Genomic DNA, 16,041 nt, shown 5'->3' on the forward strand with positions numbered 1-16,041 from the left:
ACTTAGGAACTTTGATATCTTTTAAAAGTAAAGCAAACACTTCCCAGCCAATTGGTTTAGGACGTTTAAGACATCTAACCGTGTCGCTCACCAAATCAGTAATATTGCTATTTTGAATAGTCTGGTTGTTTATAACAACTTCACCAGTCTGCTTCCACCAAATTTTAGGTTTACTTAAAACAATGTAATCTAATAGCGTTCTAGCTTTTTTTTCATAAGATTTAGGTAATATCTCTATTATTTTTGATGGACTGATCGGCATTGATTCTTGATTTATTTCACCAGGTGTCGTGTTAAACAAAGATGGTGCAGCTATCTCAGTTACATCACCTTTCGCTGATTCCTTATATTCTGTCTCCTCCTTTTTGGGTATCTTTGAATTTATGATATCATTACTTTCTTTGTTGAATTGATCGAACCCCTCCATTACTATAGGTATCTTAAACGGTTTTCGATCTGTTTCAATAAAATGTAGAAACCGCTGCAATGCTTGAGAATAAAGCGTCCATTTTTCATGATCGTTCATTTTACTTTTGAGAATTTTTTGCATCTCTTCATCTAGCCGAGATGAGGAATTTTCAGGAGGGTTCTCATTGCGTTTTAACTTTTCAATAAAGTCCGATTCAACTAATAACATTTTTTTCGTGTTTTCCATTTTGTTTATTTATGATAAAGAGTTAACTAAGGCACTTAGAACTGCCCCTAAAATAATAGGTAAAAAGGCACCTCCTTTTTGAATTATAACAGTTTTTCTTAATTTATGTTTACCTTTTGAAACTAATTTCCTTAATATGTCTTTGTACTTTTTTAACTTTGTTTTTTCCTTTTTTCTAAAGGAATTTTCCCATTCAGAACGTTATAAATGCACTCGCATATAATGTTGATCTCTTCATCATCACAAGATTTAAGTAATGCAGTACGATATTTGGGTTTAAGCAAGTGCAATGCTTCTAATAAATGTTTATATGTGTTTACTCTTGCATGCATCATGTAGAACTGACTAAAATTTGTTGATTTTTATCATATTTAAATCCTTTTTTGGGTACATACACTATACAATGTCCGTCAAAAGGAAATATATTAGTTTTAAAACGACATATGTCATTTGTATTTTGTTTCAAATCAATCATAAGGTAACCGTGAGCATCCTTTGTAGCATCTTTGTAGGCTTCATCTACGAATTTTGAGTTTTCAGGATAAACTTGTCGTGACAAGTGTCGTATTTGGGTTTTATCTCTGGGGTTCTTAAAAAACACAATGTAGCTTGTGTTTAGTGAAATATCACGTTGACCTCTTCCTTGATGAAATATGTTTTGTGTTATATAAAAAACACTTAAATTTCTATGATGGCTACCTTTAGTAAAAATATCAACTATTCGTCCATCCGATTCTCTCATCAAATCATCTATTATTAGAAGTTTAGGTTTTTTTCCATCGAAAATCGAGAAATCTGGTATTCCTTGACTATAATTTACATTTTCTAGATTATAGAGAGGTTGCATTTCATCGTAACACCAAATAATTTCATCAAACTCTATACTACATATCTCTTTAGTATTATTCAAAAAATTTGAAACAAATTGTGTTTTACCACACCCACTGGGCCCTGCAACAATGGTAGTGAAAGGATGACAAAAATGAATCATTATTAATTTTCAGTGTTGATATGAAAACGAGTGGAGTTAGAATGATGCTATTCATAAAAACAGTAACTATTTAAACATTCTAGGTAGAATTGACTAAAGAAAAAAAAAAAAAAAAAAAACAAATTGCAGAAAAAAAACATTTATTTTTTATCTTATGTTTAAACTTTTTTTTTTTTTTTAATCGAGTACGCTACCAGTGCTTCAAAAAAAAAATTATTGATGAGAAGAAGCACCGTAAGAAACTCATCAATACTCTTTTTTTTTTTCCAATTTTGAAATTTACAAATACATATACATTTAAAGCAACTTACATTTTTAACATGCATTCTTATAAAAGATAATAAAATAAACAAACATGACATGACATTCACATATATACAATTAATATCTTGAAAATACAGTGTACAAACAATAATTTGAAATCAAATGTTCTGTAAATCTATACGTTATAATATTAAAACTATTGTGGTATTTTATAATGTCCCCATGCAAGAGTATCATAGGAGTTTTCAATCAAATACCGTTTTGTGTCATCATGGGATAGTGATATTTTATTTATTTTTTGAGTATAAATCACATGTTTTAAAGATTTAAATCTCAGCATTTGAGCACGTTGCACACTTTTATCAAATAAACACGTCTTGTAATTATCCAGAGTAAACTTTTTTGTGACACATACATTGACCCCTTTGGCTTTTGATAGAATACCATATTTGTTTGGGTTGTTGTCATTCTCATCATATTTTGCAATATCTAGAGCATACATTTTAGATCGCAAACCTACAAATTCTTTGAAAATCCTACCGTTGTTTTCATCTTTGAAAAATCCTAATCTTTTTTTATTTATTAACGGGAAATTATATTTATTGTTAGGGGGATAGTCAGATGTATCAAAATATGAATTAAGATCTGATTTTATATCTGCATAATAGTTTTCTGTAAAAATTTGGTATACTAAGCTATCAGTATCAGTATAAAGAAGCTTAAGATTCTCTGGGTATTTGGTTTTCATGTAGTCGTAATGAAAGTCGTACATTAATGTTTTCGATATATCTAATATACAAAATCCTAAATAAATTGGTTTATTATAAAAGATTTGAGTTTTTTTTAACTGAACGGCTGCTAAATTTTCAGAGAATATAGATAAACTGTGGAACTCAGGTTTTGCTATCAAAGACTGTACTCCCAGTGATTTTCCCCGTTTTTCCCAGTTGTTAACTAATTTAACATTTACACGCTTTGCCACATTCTCCATAGTTTTACCAAACACTGAGTTATTCATTAATTTAAAGAAGTCTTTTTCGAAATCAGATGATGCCCGCGATCGCATGTGGGTGTTCAAATCTATGTAACTTTTTAACCACTTAGATTGTTGAAATTTAAGAATGCGATGAATCTTACTTAACTTCAAACCATTTTTCAAACACTGCTTTAGATTCCTATAATGAATAACATAATTTATTTTTTTATTTAAATTAGGAATTAATTTTTTTTTCTTTTGTATTACCCAAACAAACATTTTCAGGGCAGAATGGTAAATCTGAATGAGAGTCATGCAATTCATTAGGGTATTCCAAATCAACTTCCAAAATGTAACCATAATCAGCGTCATCAGATATATTGAAGTCTGTATCTACATTAACCCATTCAAATTTACCGGTAGGAAGACATTGTGACATAGCCCACCCATAAAGGTTATTCGCATCAAAGTACATAAGAAATGACGAAGGGATATTTTCATTATAATCTTCTAAAAACTTGTTATTTGCTTTCGCATGTCTATTACTACACTGCGATATACCCCCCCGAATATTTTTCGCTATGAAGGCCACTTTGTCAATATCAGTTAGTAATTCAAGTTTTATTTTTGTACTCCTTAACATTGCATCCCAACTTAACCCCGGTGCAGTGTAATAATGAGCTGGATCTAAACCATACGTGTCGATGCAAAGGTTTCTAAAATTTTCAAATATATCAGCTAGTAAGAGAACATCTGTTTTTAGGTATAAATCGGAATAATCACCCATGTTTTTGCATTGAAAATGGGACCAAACGTCTTTTGCGTGATTATAATCGTTTTCTGAAATGTGACTATCAGACAAAGAACTAAAGAATTTGTCTATGGAGGGAAGACAAGTTAATTTTAAACAATCATATGACGTCATGTATTCGTACGGATATACACCTTTCCGTAGTAGTCGTTTGAAATCCTCCGCGCGAGGAAAATTTAATTTTAATTCATGAAACTGTTCAGGTAACAAGTTTTTTGCTAGTTTGTCTAGACTACTAGACATAAATTTTAGTGAGTCGAGAAATCTTAATTTGAGTGTGCGATTATTTATTCGCAAGCACTTAGAAAACGAAATATATTTCTCTTTGTTTTCTGGAATCAATTCAATGTTACCTTCAGCCAAACCAAGTCCATGCACAATAAAGTGACTGTCATAATTACTCAAATTATGGAAAAATACCGGTACAAAATTAGGGGCTCTGTATTTTTCAGAACAAAATTTATGTGCTACTCCCTCATACACTCCAGTATGATCATTGTAGGAAATAACAGAATCATCATTTAAAGGTCTATTACAAACGTAACATGCAGTACTCTGAGCAATGTGTACATTATTGGCATTGGTTAAAGGCAACGGAGTTTTTACAAAAGTATTTTTCCTGCAAATATCCTTTAAGTCTTTTTCCATGTACTTCATAAATACCTGTGTGCAATCTTTACCTTTATATGTTCTATACACTGACAACTTATCATCATACGAACACTTAATATAGTAACCAAAACTATATACCTCATGTTTTTGTATATTTGTCGTTGAAGATGGCATAGATTTAGATGATTGTGTTTCAATTGGTTTTCCAGTTGTAGTAGAATTATCTGACTGTGTTTCGATTGGGTTTAGAAAAGCCTCAAAATCAGCATAAATAACAAAAGGCACCCGCAGTTTACGCTCGTAGTTATCAAATGTGATTTGATTGGAGGGGACGATTTCATTAAACCAGTTTTTAATTGTTTTCTGTTCGGAAGGTAAATGCGTACAAACATGGATACAATCGTTTTTGATGATTTATTAATTTGTCACGAGTTGTGAAGTTGGATAAACAACCATCACAAATATGCACAGCGTGCTGTGTATTCGTTAATTGCTTGGATGCTAACCGAGAGAAGTTTTTAATAAAGCAATAATGGCCGCCACTGTCTTTCGTTATGTATAATAAGTTCAAGTGCTTTTGTTTTCTGCATTTCGTTAAGTGTAACGGGCCTACTACATCGTGCTTTTTTCTTTGTGAATTAAATTCAAGCCCAAAAACGTTTATACTTATATCATTCACATTTTCGAATTTGTGGATATCCCCAATCTTAAGTGGGAAAGGTAAATTTTTAAAATTTAATTTATTTTTATGTTCTTTATAAGAATTAGTTTCATTTGCACGATGATTCGCGGGTGGATATAAACCTGACAAAATAGCCCACTTAAAACATTCATGATCTCTATTTTTAACATTGATAACCGCATTTTTGTTCTTAATATCCCGAGGCAGTTCAATAAAAGATGATCCACACAACGGATTAAATTTATTTACATTAACATCCAGGTAGTTGAATTTAACTAAACTCCACCCACTATCTTTTCTCTGAAAGTTAGATAATTTAGTTAATATATCTTGAACCACTATCTCGAATATATCATCTTTGTTACTACCAGAATCAATTATATTGTTACTTAATTGAAAATCAAAAGTGTTATTTATATGTTTACACTCTTGAGTGAAATCTGCATTAAGGATAAAGTTAACTTTTAACGCAAAATGATTAGCGAGGGAACGATCTAATAAAGCGAAGACCTTACGTTTGTTATCTTGTAAAATCACCTCGGGAACATATGGTTGATGAATATTTTCCTCGAATAGAACTCTGTAGGTAGCCACCCTATTCTTAAAAGCGTTTTCTATTAACTTTACGTTATCACATTCAAGATCTGCCTTTAAAACATTATTTTTGTGAATATTACTCCTCAAATGGTTTTGGTAATATCTTTTAGAAACAAACTTATTGCACACAGAACATTTGATTTCATCATTATTATTTGTACTCACAGTAATATTAGGTGCTGGTGCGGATGAGGTCGATGCTACAGGGGCAGGTGCTGGTGCAGCGGATGAGCTCGATGCTACAGGGGCAGGTGCTGGTGCAGCGGATGAGCTCGATGCTACAGGGGCAGGTGCTGGTGCAGCGGATGAGCTCGATGCTACAGGGGCAGGTGCTGGTGCAGCGGATGAGGTCGATGCTACAGGTTCAGAAGGTGCTGGGGTGTGGCGAGGTTTCTTTGTTACGACTTTTTCCACATCCAAAACTGCAGCGGTCCTCTTAATACCACGTCCTATTTGAGAAGATCTATAACAAAAAATAATAAACATAAACATCTTAATGTTAAATAATAATAAAAATGGTTGACTGATTGATACTAACTTAAATCATTTCGACACTGTCTACAATAAGCCTGCATTATCAAAACTCCATCAATTGCATCTATCGATTGATTATTTCCTTTAGATTTTTGAATGTGACCATCACATGGTGTATAATACGGTATAATATCCGAATCTTCCAGTAAGGTGTAAGGTAATTTATTTGCCATATACCACAACCTAATATTTCTATGAAAATGCTTCAAAATAAATTCTTTGTTCAATTCTTCAATATCATCACATGGCAAAGTGAGATCAATCAGAAAGGATGAATAAACCATGTTTTCTATTTGTTTAAAAGAATGATACAAAAGTCAAAGAAAAATCACGGTATCAAAACACTGAATGACGACATTGATGGGTAAACCGTTTATATAAGGAAACGTCCCCACTCTAACAATAAATTCAAGTTAAAACAAGTCGCGTGCACAACTTTTAGTTAGACAGGTATTGATACGATGTTATAAACATGTACAGACAAGAATATTTTCAATAAAATTAGTACTTACGCCTCTCGATGAAGTTGACTGACAAGTTGGGCAGCCTCACATAGTTCTTCATCTTCTTCTATTTCTTCACAGAGTCTCATAAGTTCAGGGTCATAGACATCACAGCTCAGAGAGTCCATTATGAAATGAGGTATCGTACAAGAAGGTCTTTCACTTAAATAGTTAAGAACAGGTATAAGGGTATATATTTTTAAAAGTGGGGACAACAACCTTTCCATATAAAAATTATCAAAATTAAAACGTGTTGTATTGCGATACAATGCAAGATAATCTTTTACAGCGAAATGGTCTTTACTCATTAACAGGAAAGATAACACCAGGGATTCACCTAATTATAACGTGTTGTAATTGGGTATAATACAAAATAATCTTTTACAAAGAAAAATGGAGCTACTTAACTCGTAACTAGGAAAGATAACAAAAGCTATTGTTATCTCTTAATACTTTTGTATACAATTTAAAAATGTTACTTTTCGAATTTCTCAAGCTATTATATTATTTATTTCTTAACATTTTTATTGTTTTATGACATACGGAAATTACAAAACATTTTAAAAGAATCTCTTAGAAGGAAAATGAATTCAAGTTACTATAAGGAAAGATAAGAATACCTAAACACTATAACTTAAGATTACTACTATCATTAACAATTATAAATATCACGGTTTCTTATTGTCTATAAAATATTTCACACAACTATCCTTAGAAGCTAATTGTTTTGTAATGTTATATATAATATTTCGCGTACTTTGTAGTTCTGCATCATCTTCCAATGCAAAATATTTTAATCTGATGTCCGCGTGCTTCCATTGTTCCATGGGTGGTATTTTTTTAATTTTTTGTGCATCATAAATCTCAATTTTAATAAAATGGGATGCATATGCTCCGTCGTCTTGCCCCGATGATAAGTTTGCAACACCGTCCTCCGAACTTTTGCTTACAATCGAAGACCGTTTCAGGATCTTACTCTGCTTTTTAGGACGTTCGAAAAAGCTATCGATATCATTTCCTGAACGTTTCTTTGCGAGGATCTGTTTTACTTTGAAACCAGCTGTACCTTCTTCATCGCTTGATTCATCTTTATTTTCAGGGTAGTAATAGTTCTTGAATGTATTTTCAGAGAACTGAAACAATATAAAACAATAATTAATACACTGTTTACAATATTGTGGATTAAATACAAACAACAGAAGAGAAATAAATAAACACAGTACACACAAGCTCTATCTAGGATACAGTAATTAAAAACATACTCACGTCCATTGTTGGATCTGTCTATAAACACTTCACTTTTGAACGCACACCACTTCTCTATATACCACACTAGATACAAGGAGCTCTGGTACAGAAGGCTGCCTCTACAGGAATACTTATTCAGCCTCGACTCTCTTTGGCTTTTATACTCGTAATATGGTAGAGAGCAGGGGAACGTACCATAAATCTTGTTTCAACCAGTTCATCTTATACCTGAACGCAAACAATAAACTTTTTGTCATTTTACAATACAATAAACATCTATAATAAAGCAACTAAGTTGTTACAATAAAAAATTCAAGTCACAAGAATTACCGGTGCGTTAGTCTAAAACATGTTTACACCAGTTAATGCTCTTTGTTAAATATGAATACAAAGTATCATGCCTTGACATGTTCGTCGAAGGATCTCTTTACCCAAAACCCGAATTATTCAAATAAACGGAAACAATAAATATATGTTATCTTTAAAAATGCACAAAAGACATTTTTATTCACATAGAATTAGCCTTAAACATGTTTTAACCGGTTCTCAGTTTCTCACGTCTTAACAAGTTTATTGAAAGTATGCATTCTCTTAAACAATACACAAGTCATAAAAAATAATAATAGACATAGGTAAGTAAATTATTCAAAGAAGGTACAATAAATAAAGCAAAAACGCAACTTCACAAAATTACCGAGGTTTATTCAGATACAAAACATTGAAATATATGTAAAAAAAAAGTTTGATAAGATGGGAAATTAACTTTTATTAAGACGTAATCAAAAAATTGACTTATTAATCATATGTACAAATTTGGTAATACAACAAAGAGATGTATGATAGAAATAGGTATAAGATATCATAAATATTCGAGAAAAAGAAAGATACGCTAGATAGGATCGTTAAGTTTAGGTATTTGGATAAACTTAAATGTAACTCAGAAGTTCTTAAGTTAAAACGTAATTATAATACATTTCATAAATACCTACATTTATAGAAATAAAAGTAAAAGTAGGTGAAACTCAGTTAGGTTTCATAAAGGTAAGTCTAGACTACTTAGGTTAACTAAGAGTAGGTTTTAATTAAATTTGGTTAGGTTACGAATGGAAAAGTTAGGTATTTTAATTAGGTTAGGTTAGGTTAGAATCGCAATCCATATGATCACAAAGTTATACTAAAAATAATTATAAAATACCTATCAGTATGACACACAAGGAAAAGGTGTGCATGACACTGCCAGGTAGCTGGGTAGGGTAACAATGGTCTAGCGCCGAGTCCAGATCGAACAATAGAAAGGGTCGGTAATCCTTTTGTGACCGTCGTGCACAAGGTGTATTGTGTAAAGAACGTATTCTGTAAATACTAGAAGGAGGCTTCTGAGAGCGTCGAGACCCAGCGCAATGAATCTAAATGGGGGCTATTAGTTTTTTTTTTTTTTTTTTTTTTTTTTTTTTTTTTTAGGTTCAGTAAGGCCATGGATGGGCGGTGGTGGGGTCCTGGGAGCAGGCCCCAGACCCGAGTCCGTATCTAGACCTGAACGTATACAATATGCTGTCCTTAGGGATCAAAAGTGATAATCGTCTTTTGTTGCTGACCTTCCATTTAAAATACCTGTTCCATAAAAAACTTGGAATAGGTACGCCGGGTGTCATTAAAGGAAACGAGCTGACGGTAGATCCATAGACTACGTTTCCCAGATATCGCTTTTATCGTTTAATAATTAAATATCTGGGCGACCGAGCTTCGCTCGGTTCTATTCTAATATATCACGTCTTTAGATAAAAAAAACTCTTATAAATACAAAAACAAAAAAAAAAGACAAAAACAAAAACTTAATTTCTGGCCGGGATTTGAAACCCTGACACCTACGATCTATCTGCGTACATTAGACCGACCTCGTACGACTGAGCTAAGCGGAATCGATGCGCGTGCGGCGAAATTAACGACCATAAAGACTGTATCGTTAAGTATGGGGACAACTTTGAGTAGCCGTATTTATTTGCTATTATATTTTTTTCTTAAAACAAGACATAGGCTTGATAAGGCACATAATAAGGTTCACATTGTCCTAGAAACTCGACGTGAAGCAAGTGGTTTAGACAGTATTGACTTAATCCTCCCGAGTAACAATTACGATTCCGGACAAATGCTACTAGAAAATTCACAAAGTGCGTAAAAAACGATACGATTGCGAAAAAAAATTGTACTGTGTGAACCTCAACGACATATGATCCACAAAGCAGAATATCTGGACATAGTCTAGCCATAGTCATTTTTAAGAAATAAAGTTCAGGATCTGTGTATGGCGGCCATTTAGAGAATGTGGCATGGTGCTTCCTCTAATTCCGACTTTGATGTCGAATTTAACTATCATACACTGTTTATATCGATTTGGTTTAGACACTGTTCAAACACCGTGAATGTCAGTTAGACTTTGGCCTATGGCAAATTTTTTTATCTGTTTCTCTCATCCTGCTTGCATCAAAAATTTACGACAATCCGGAACGTTGCTCAAAATAGCGTTTTTTTTAATTATATAAATTCACCGCATTTATTCTGCAAGTACCCAATTGAAAGACCATGAAGAGGACTCTTAAAGAATATATTTTGGCAGCATATTAACCTTTGTTTGTTGAAATCGTACAAACAGTCATTGAAATATTCTCAAATTAAGCCAGATAGGGGATGTCCGAAATTTATTTGCTAGACCTTAATGAAAGTACCATAAAGTCTCTAAAATAAAAAAAAAATTAGACCTTCTTATATCAAATAGTATCAGATCATACTCTCGGAACATAATAATATAAAATTATGCACATGTCAACATTTAGACGAGGTTTGTTTTGTCCTTATACTTATCGATACAGTCCTTATTTTACGTTTACTAACGCGAAAGAAAAACTCATGAAAACTCGAAAATTCGCATTTTCCGGGATCTAAGGCTACGCCAGATCGATTTTTCACCCCCGAAAACCCCCACATAACAGATTTCAGCGAAATCGTTAGAGCGGTTTCCGAGATCGTCGGTATATATAAATAAATAAATAAATAAATATATATAAAAGTATAAGATTTTCACTGCATAAATGGTGACTAGAATATACCGCTTTTAACTCTAAATGTAAGGCCTGCAGTGTGCATCGGGGCAGGCGACCGTGCGTATACTCTACGCAGCCTCGACTCAGGACACTTGCATGAGCTTCAATTGTTTGACACGCCCTGCTCCGCTGCACGCCAAAAATGAGCTTGAACTCAGGCCTTACGCCGTGTCTTGTGTGGGCGACGGTCGCGCGACCGTCGCCGTCGCGTCTCATCGCATCGTCTACTTCCATATCGATATGGTTTGATTTCGTATGCGTCGCATCGCCGTCGCGCGACCATCGCGCGACCGTTGCCCACGCAAGCCACGGCGTTATATTCACACAATTTTGAATTGCCTGAATTGCTACATTTATATTCTTCTGTTCAAGCAGCATAGTGGTTTCATCGGAACGTCGCTGGCTTAATCGTCATCGGAACTTAAACGAAAATTTTTTCCCCTCACCAGCTCGGAAACACGAGTTTTATGCTTTAATACCAGCTGGTAAATCGAATTTTATTCACTAGTGGATAAAGTAATTTTACCTTGAATATAGTCGAATTATCTGCTTTAAAATGGATAAAAGTGGGTAAATCTAGTAGTGAAGATGATTTATCAGCTGTGGAACTACTGGTAGCAGTGATAAACGCGTTTTTCGCGTAGTACTTTTCTCGCTATAGTGATGAGAAAGGTTTGTGTTAAACACGGGTGCAAATCTATTTTACTTCTCGTGTTTTGAAAAACTCGCCAGGTTCAGGATTCTATTCTCGAACTGCTCGCATCGCTCGTGGTTCAACTATAGAATCACTTTCACTTGCTCGTTTTTCAATTCCACACTCGGCGTTAAAATACAACTTTGCACCCTTGTATGACAAATAACTATTAACCGTATGTACATACATTCAGTGGTATGCTCCGAAGCCTCGAAACATGACACGTTACGCCAACAATCGTTTTGCTCTATCCAAAGACATAATATATGTAACTCCGTACAGACGGATAAAGTCTATGAAAAAAACGTACCTCAAAGCCCTAGAGAAAAAGGTACGGTGGCCTAGATGGCGTTACACCTTTGGAGAACACTCGGCTAGATGGCGCTAATATTAATATATGACATTTTAACACATATCAAGCTAACAATATGGGCCAAATAGTCAAAACTGAGGTTCAAAAGTTTTAAGGTTGTGTAAAGAGATGGCAGTCTATGCACTGTGATTACACATTTTACTTTGACAGTAACTCTCTATGATACTCGATCCTCTTTGCTCCATCTCATAGCTGTAGTCTATGCAGGTCACAGGTTTATTGTTGAAAATTGTGGAAAATTTTCATTCGCCCGCTTTTTTCTCCGCAAGGTTTTTTGGGTCGTTCCCTCTTATGCCTGCATTATTGTTTTAACATTCAGTTTATGCCACAGTAACGTTGGTTTACGGGTTAATTCGGGTATTATCTCAAGCCATTGTTTGGAACGTGAATGCTTTAATGATAAGCAAAATGGTACAAACATATAGGAAAAGGGAGTATTTTAGAATAAATAGGTCAATGTTTACAAAGTGAAAAAATATTCAGAAGGTCAAGTTTTCAATTTATTTTTAAAGGTAACCTACATATGCATATTGTAGGTTACCTTTAAATATGCATGTGTAGGTTACTATCACCTTCCTCCATTCCTCTCTATCAGCCGTCATTTCCGTACTAACCTTTCATTCTCATATCATTGTTCACACATTCCATCCATCTTTTCTTAGCCCTAATATACGAACGTTTCCGAGAATATACGATGGAAAATCATTATGCACTACATCTGCGCTAAAGTATATTTTGAAAGCGGTAAAGCTTAAGTACCTACTGGCCATCTTCGTCGCGAGTACTTTACAAGTTAAGATTAAACCGTTTAGATATTATATTCAATAAATACCGCACAACCGAACGAGCGGAATTTCCTATAATTCTCTGTCTGTCTCTGTCTTCCATTTTCTCCCTATTTTCTTGGTAGCACCGTTAGTGAGAAATACTTGGAATTCCGATACAAAAATGCGTGCAGGATGCACCAACAATGGGGGTCGTTACAGTCGAGAACGGCTGCAATTTGTGAGACTCCTCTAAAAGAATTTCTAAGTTACAGTTATAGAGTACCGCACATAGACTTAACATTTTTAAGCATTATACAAAATATATACAAAATACACCGAATTTATGCTTCAAAACTGGTATCGTAGATGTCGGTGTTAAATCGGCAAGACTCAAATGCGATTGGGCAGGACATGTCTGCCGAATGTAGACAGATCGGTGAGCCATACTGGCTACTCACTGGACACCACAGATTAGCCGGGGCAGAGGCCAAAGAAGAGAAGGTGGGATAACCTCGACGCATTTTGCAGCGACTGGCCGGAGTAGACGCAAATAAGTGGCGGAAGAAAGGGGAGGCTTTTGCCCAGCAGTGGGACACAAAATAGGCTAGAAAAAAAATACCTACGCCAATCGCTAGTTAGTAGTTGGCTAGGATAAGCGATTATCGTAAGCGTTTGTTCAATTGGCTACGTAACCTGATTAAATACGAACTAAATAAGTACTTACTACTATATAACTCTGTAGGTATATAGAAACATCAACTTAAAAGTCTATTGCCTCAATCAGATTACTCATAGTTCCACATTTGACAGATATCCTAAAGAAATCAAGTGTTAAGTTAGAATTGGCTTGCTAGTGCTTAGTCTAACGTGTAAGTTATCAATGTAAAATACAAAAGCAAAATATGTTGACAGTCGTCTGTTATGTAGAATGGTGTGACAACATTTTAGGACATGTTTATTTCTTGTCCTGGGGGTTACCATGACGTACTAAAGACGTTCAGTTTAGTTTGAGAGAAAGGGACACAGCTATAGCAGTTACATAGCTCCGTCCCTCTCTCTCAATCTAAACTGAACGGCTTTAGCACGTCATGGTAACCCCCGTTCTACTTTACAAGTTAAATAGCCCTGTTTGGTACTTTTCTGTAGATTGATGAGACTAGTAGAATAATTATTTGTTTTCCAAGAAGCCAAAGTTGTTATTTACCTAATACTTTTCGCTAAATGAACGTACTTATTTTTTTTTACCTCAATACAATGGATTTATGTATAAAAGGTATATAAGTACCGACGTAAGAAAATAGAATAGAAGAAAGAAAATAAATCATATTCATATTCAAAAATACTCGTAACTAACGTTATGCTGCATGTACTTAATCTACTGTATTTATAACAAAACAAATGAGTCATCAAAAATAATATAAGTAATATTCGTGAAATGGAACGTATTCAAATTTTGTTAATCTATTCTACCCTCTATTTTGAGGTCGATTGTCATGAATGTTTTTAAATGTCAAGACGAAATCGTTAAATTGCTCGATCCGAATTTTATATCAATCATAAAGCAATGTGTGTGTCTAAATAATGTTATTTGAGATGTCAAACTTAGCAGTAAAACAAGTAAGTTCATACAAATATTTTGTTTTTGCATGACTTGAAATATATCGATATTAGAGATCGTATGTTAATACACAAATCTTTTAATTACAGAATATGTTTTACAATGGCCCTAAAACTCCCGCAAGACAGAATAAAGAAGAGCATAATAAAAAAGTATAAAAACCCGGACCTATCGAAACAAGAAAACATTGTGGAAAAAAGGAAATCCAAATTACGGAAGAGAAAAAGTTGGTCCCAATTTTATGAACTTGACTATTCAGAGATCAATAACAATTTAATTTTGAAGAAAGCAGAAATGGGGAGCTACTTCGGTTCTAGCTCTGGTGTACCGGGTTACAGTTTGCCTTACACATATCAATGGGACGTGATTTCGCCTCCGATTAATCAACTGTATACAGTGCCCGTACCTACGGTACCACTGACCTTGATATCTCCACCGCTACCCATAATACCTACCCCAGTGCTACCATACACGGATGCCCTGTACACACCTACGTACCCAACAGTCGTGCCATACGTAGCTGATAACATTTGCCCGGTTTTAGACCACATTTATGAACCGATCTCAAGCTTTGCAGCAATCACACCAGTCACAACAGATGAAGACAAAAACGAAACAGTTGAAGATCACGAAGTTATAGAATCTTTAGAATACTATTTAACATTACCGAAGGATTTATTCCCGCGACCGAAGATGCTCACTTTAGATCCGAATCCGATAATTGATGAACTGTGCAAAATTAAAGATGTAAAAAAGCATACGCCTTGGATCTTAGATCTCGAGTTCGGCGTTCCAAGGAATCCGATCCGGTCCAGACCTATAGCTGTGTATGATGTGCAGTTTAATAATATTCATTGTAAGAACACTCCAAGTACTGTTCATCCTTTATTTGAAATTTGTAGTGAAGAGTTTAGGAAAATATTTCTGTTTTACTATGACTGTATTGTGTCTGTGTGGTACCGAGGTTACATCCATCTTACGAATGATGATTCAGTAATAAACTTTCAAAATTGGCTGAGAGTGCCGATGGAAGCACTCGGTATGTGCTGGCCATAGCATGAAGCATGTTTTAATTAGGTAAGGAATTTTTCCCCTCACTAGCTCGGAAACACGTGTTTTAGCGGGTAAAAACGCATTTTATCCACTAGTGGGTAAAGTTATTTGACCTTGAATAAAGTCAAATTAACTGCTTTAAAATTGATAAAAGTAGGTAAATCTAGTAATAAAGATGATTTACCACCTGTGGAACTACTGGAAGCAGTGATAAACGCATTTTTTGCGTTTAGTTTCCTCGCTATAGTGAGGGGAAAAGTTTTGTATTACACTCGGATGCAAATGCATTTTACTTCTCCTGTGTTAAAAAACTCGCAAGTTCAGGATTCTATTCACGAACCACTCGCTTGGCTCGTATTTCAACTATAGAATCCTTTCACTTGCTTGTTTTTCAATTCCACACTCGGCGTTAAAATACAACTTTGCCCCCTTGTATAACAAATAACTATTATTATTGTACATATATTTTATTATAATGAACTTAATGAATGATTGCCTGAATTAAATATAATTGCATTTTAATACATTTACTTTGTTTTTACTGATCATACTGATACAAATAATG

General features: G+C 34.3%; 3 protein-coding genes across 3 annotated transcripts; 1 reads left to right on the forward strand and 2 right to left on the reverse strand.

The window, feature by feature from the left end:
- Positions 1-3,077: 3,077 nt before the first annotated feature.
- Positions 3,078-7,088, reverse strand: LOC125229815. The gene is made up of 3 exons (XM_048134755.1): positions 6,635-7,088; positions 4,976-6,051; positions 3,078-3,085 (listed from the first exon to the last, which is right to left on the reverse strand). Exons 1-3 carry the CDS (start codon positions 6,931-6,933, stop codon positions 3,078-3,080), a joined length of 1,383 nt encoding a protein of 460 aa, XP_047990712.1. The 5' UTR covers positions 6,934-7,088.
- A 127-nt stretch (positions 7,089-7,215) lies between these two features.
- LOC125229816 lies at positions 7,216-7,929 on the reverse strand. The gene is made up of 3 exons (XM_048134756.1): positions 7,892-7,929; positions 7,383-7,758; positions 7,216-7,223 (listed from the first exon to the last, which is right to left on the reverse strand). The coding sequence occupies exons 1-3, from the start codon at positions 7,895-7,897 to the stop codon at positions 7,216-7,218; spliced, it is 390 nt and encodes a 129-aa protein (XP_047990713.1). The 5' UTR covers positions 7,898-7,929.
- A 6,375-nt stretch (positions 7,930-14,304) lies between these two features.
- Positions 14,305-15,629, forward strand: LOC125229894. Its single transcript, XM_048134832.1, has 2 exons — positions 14,305-14,422; positions 14,513-15,629. Exon 2 carries the CDS (start codon positions 14,526-14,528, stop codon positions 15,477-15,479), a length of 954 nt encoding a protein of 317 aa, XP_047990789.1. The 5' UTR covers positions 14,305-14,422; positions 14,513-14,525; the 3' UTR covers positions 15,480-15,629.
- The last annotated feature ends 412 nt before the right edge of the window (positions 15,630-16,041 follow it).

The sequence above is a fragment of the Leguminivora glycinivorella genome, chromosome 9 (genome assembly GCF_023078275.1).
Source record: "Leguminivora glycinivorella isolate SPB_JAAS2020 chromosome 9, LegGlyc_1.1, whole genome shotgun sequence".
Classification (NCBI taxonomy): Eukaryota; Metazoa; Arthropoda; class Insecta; order Lepidoptera; family Tortricidae; genus Leguminivora; species Leguminivora glycinivorella.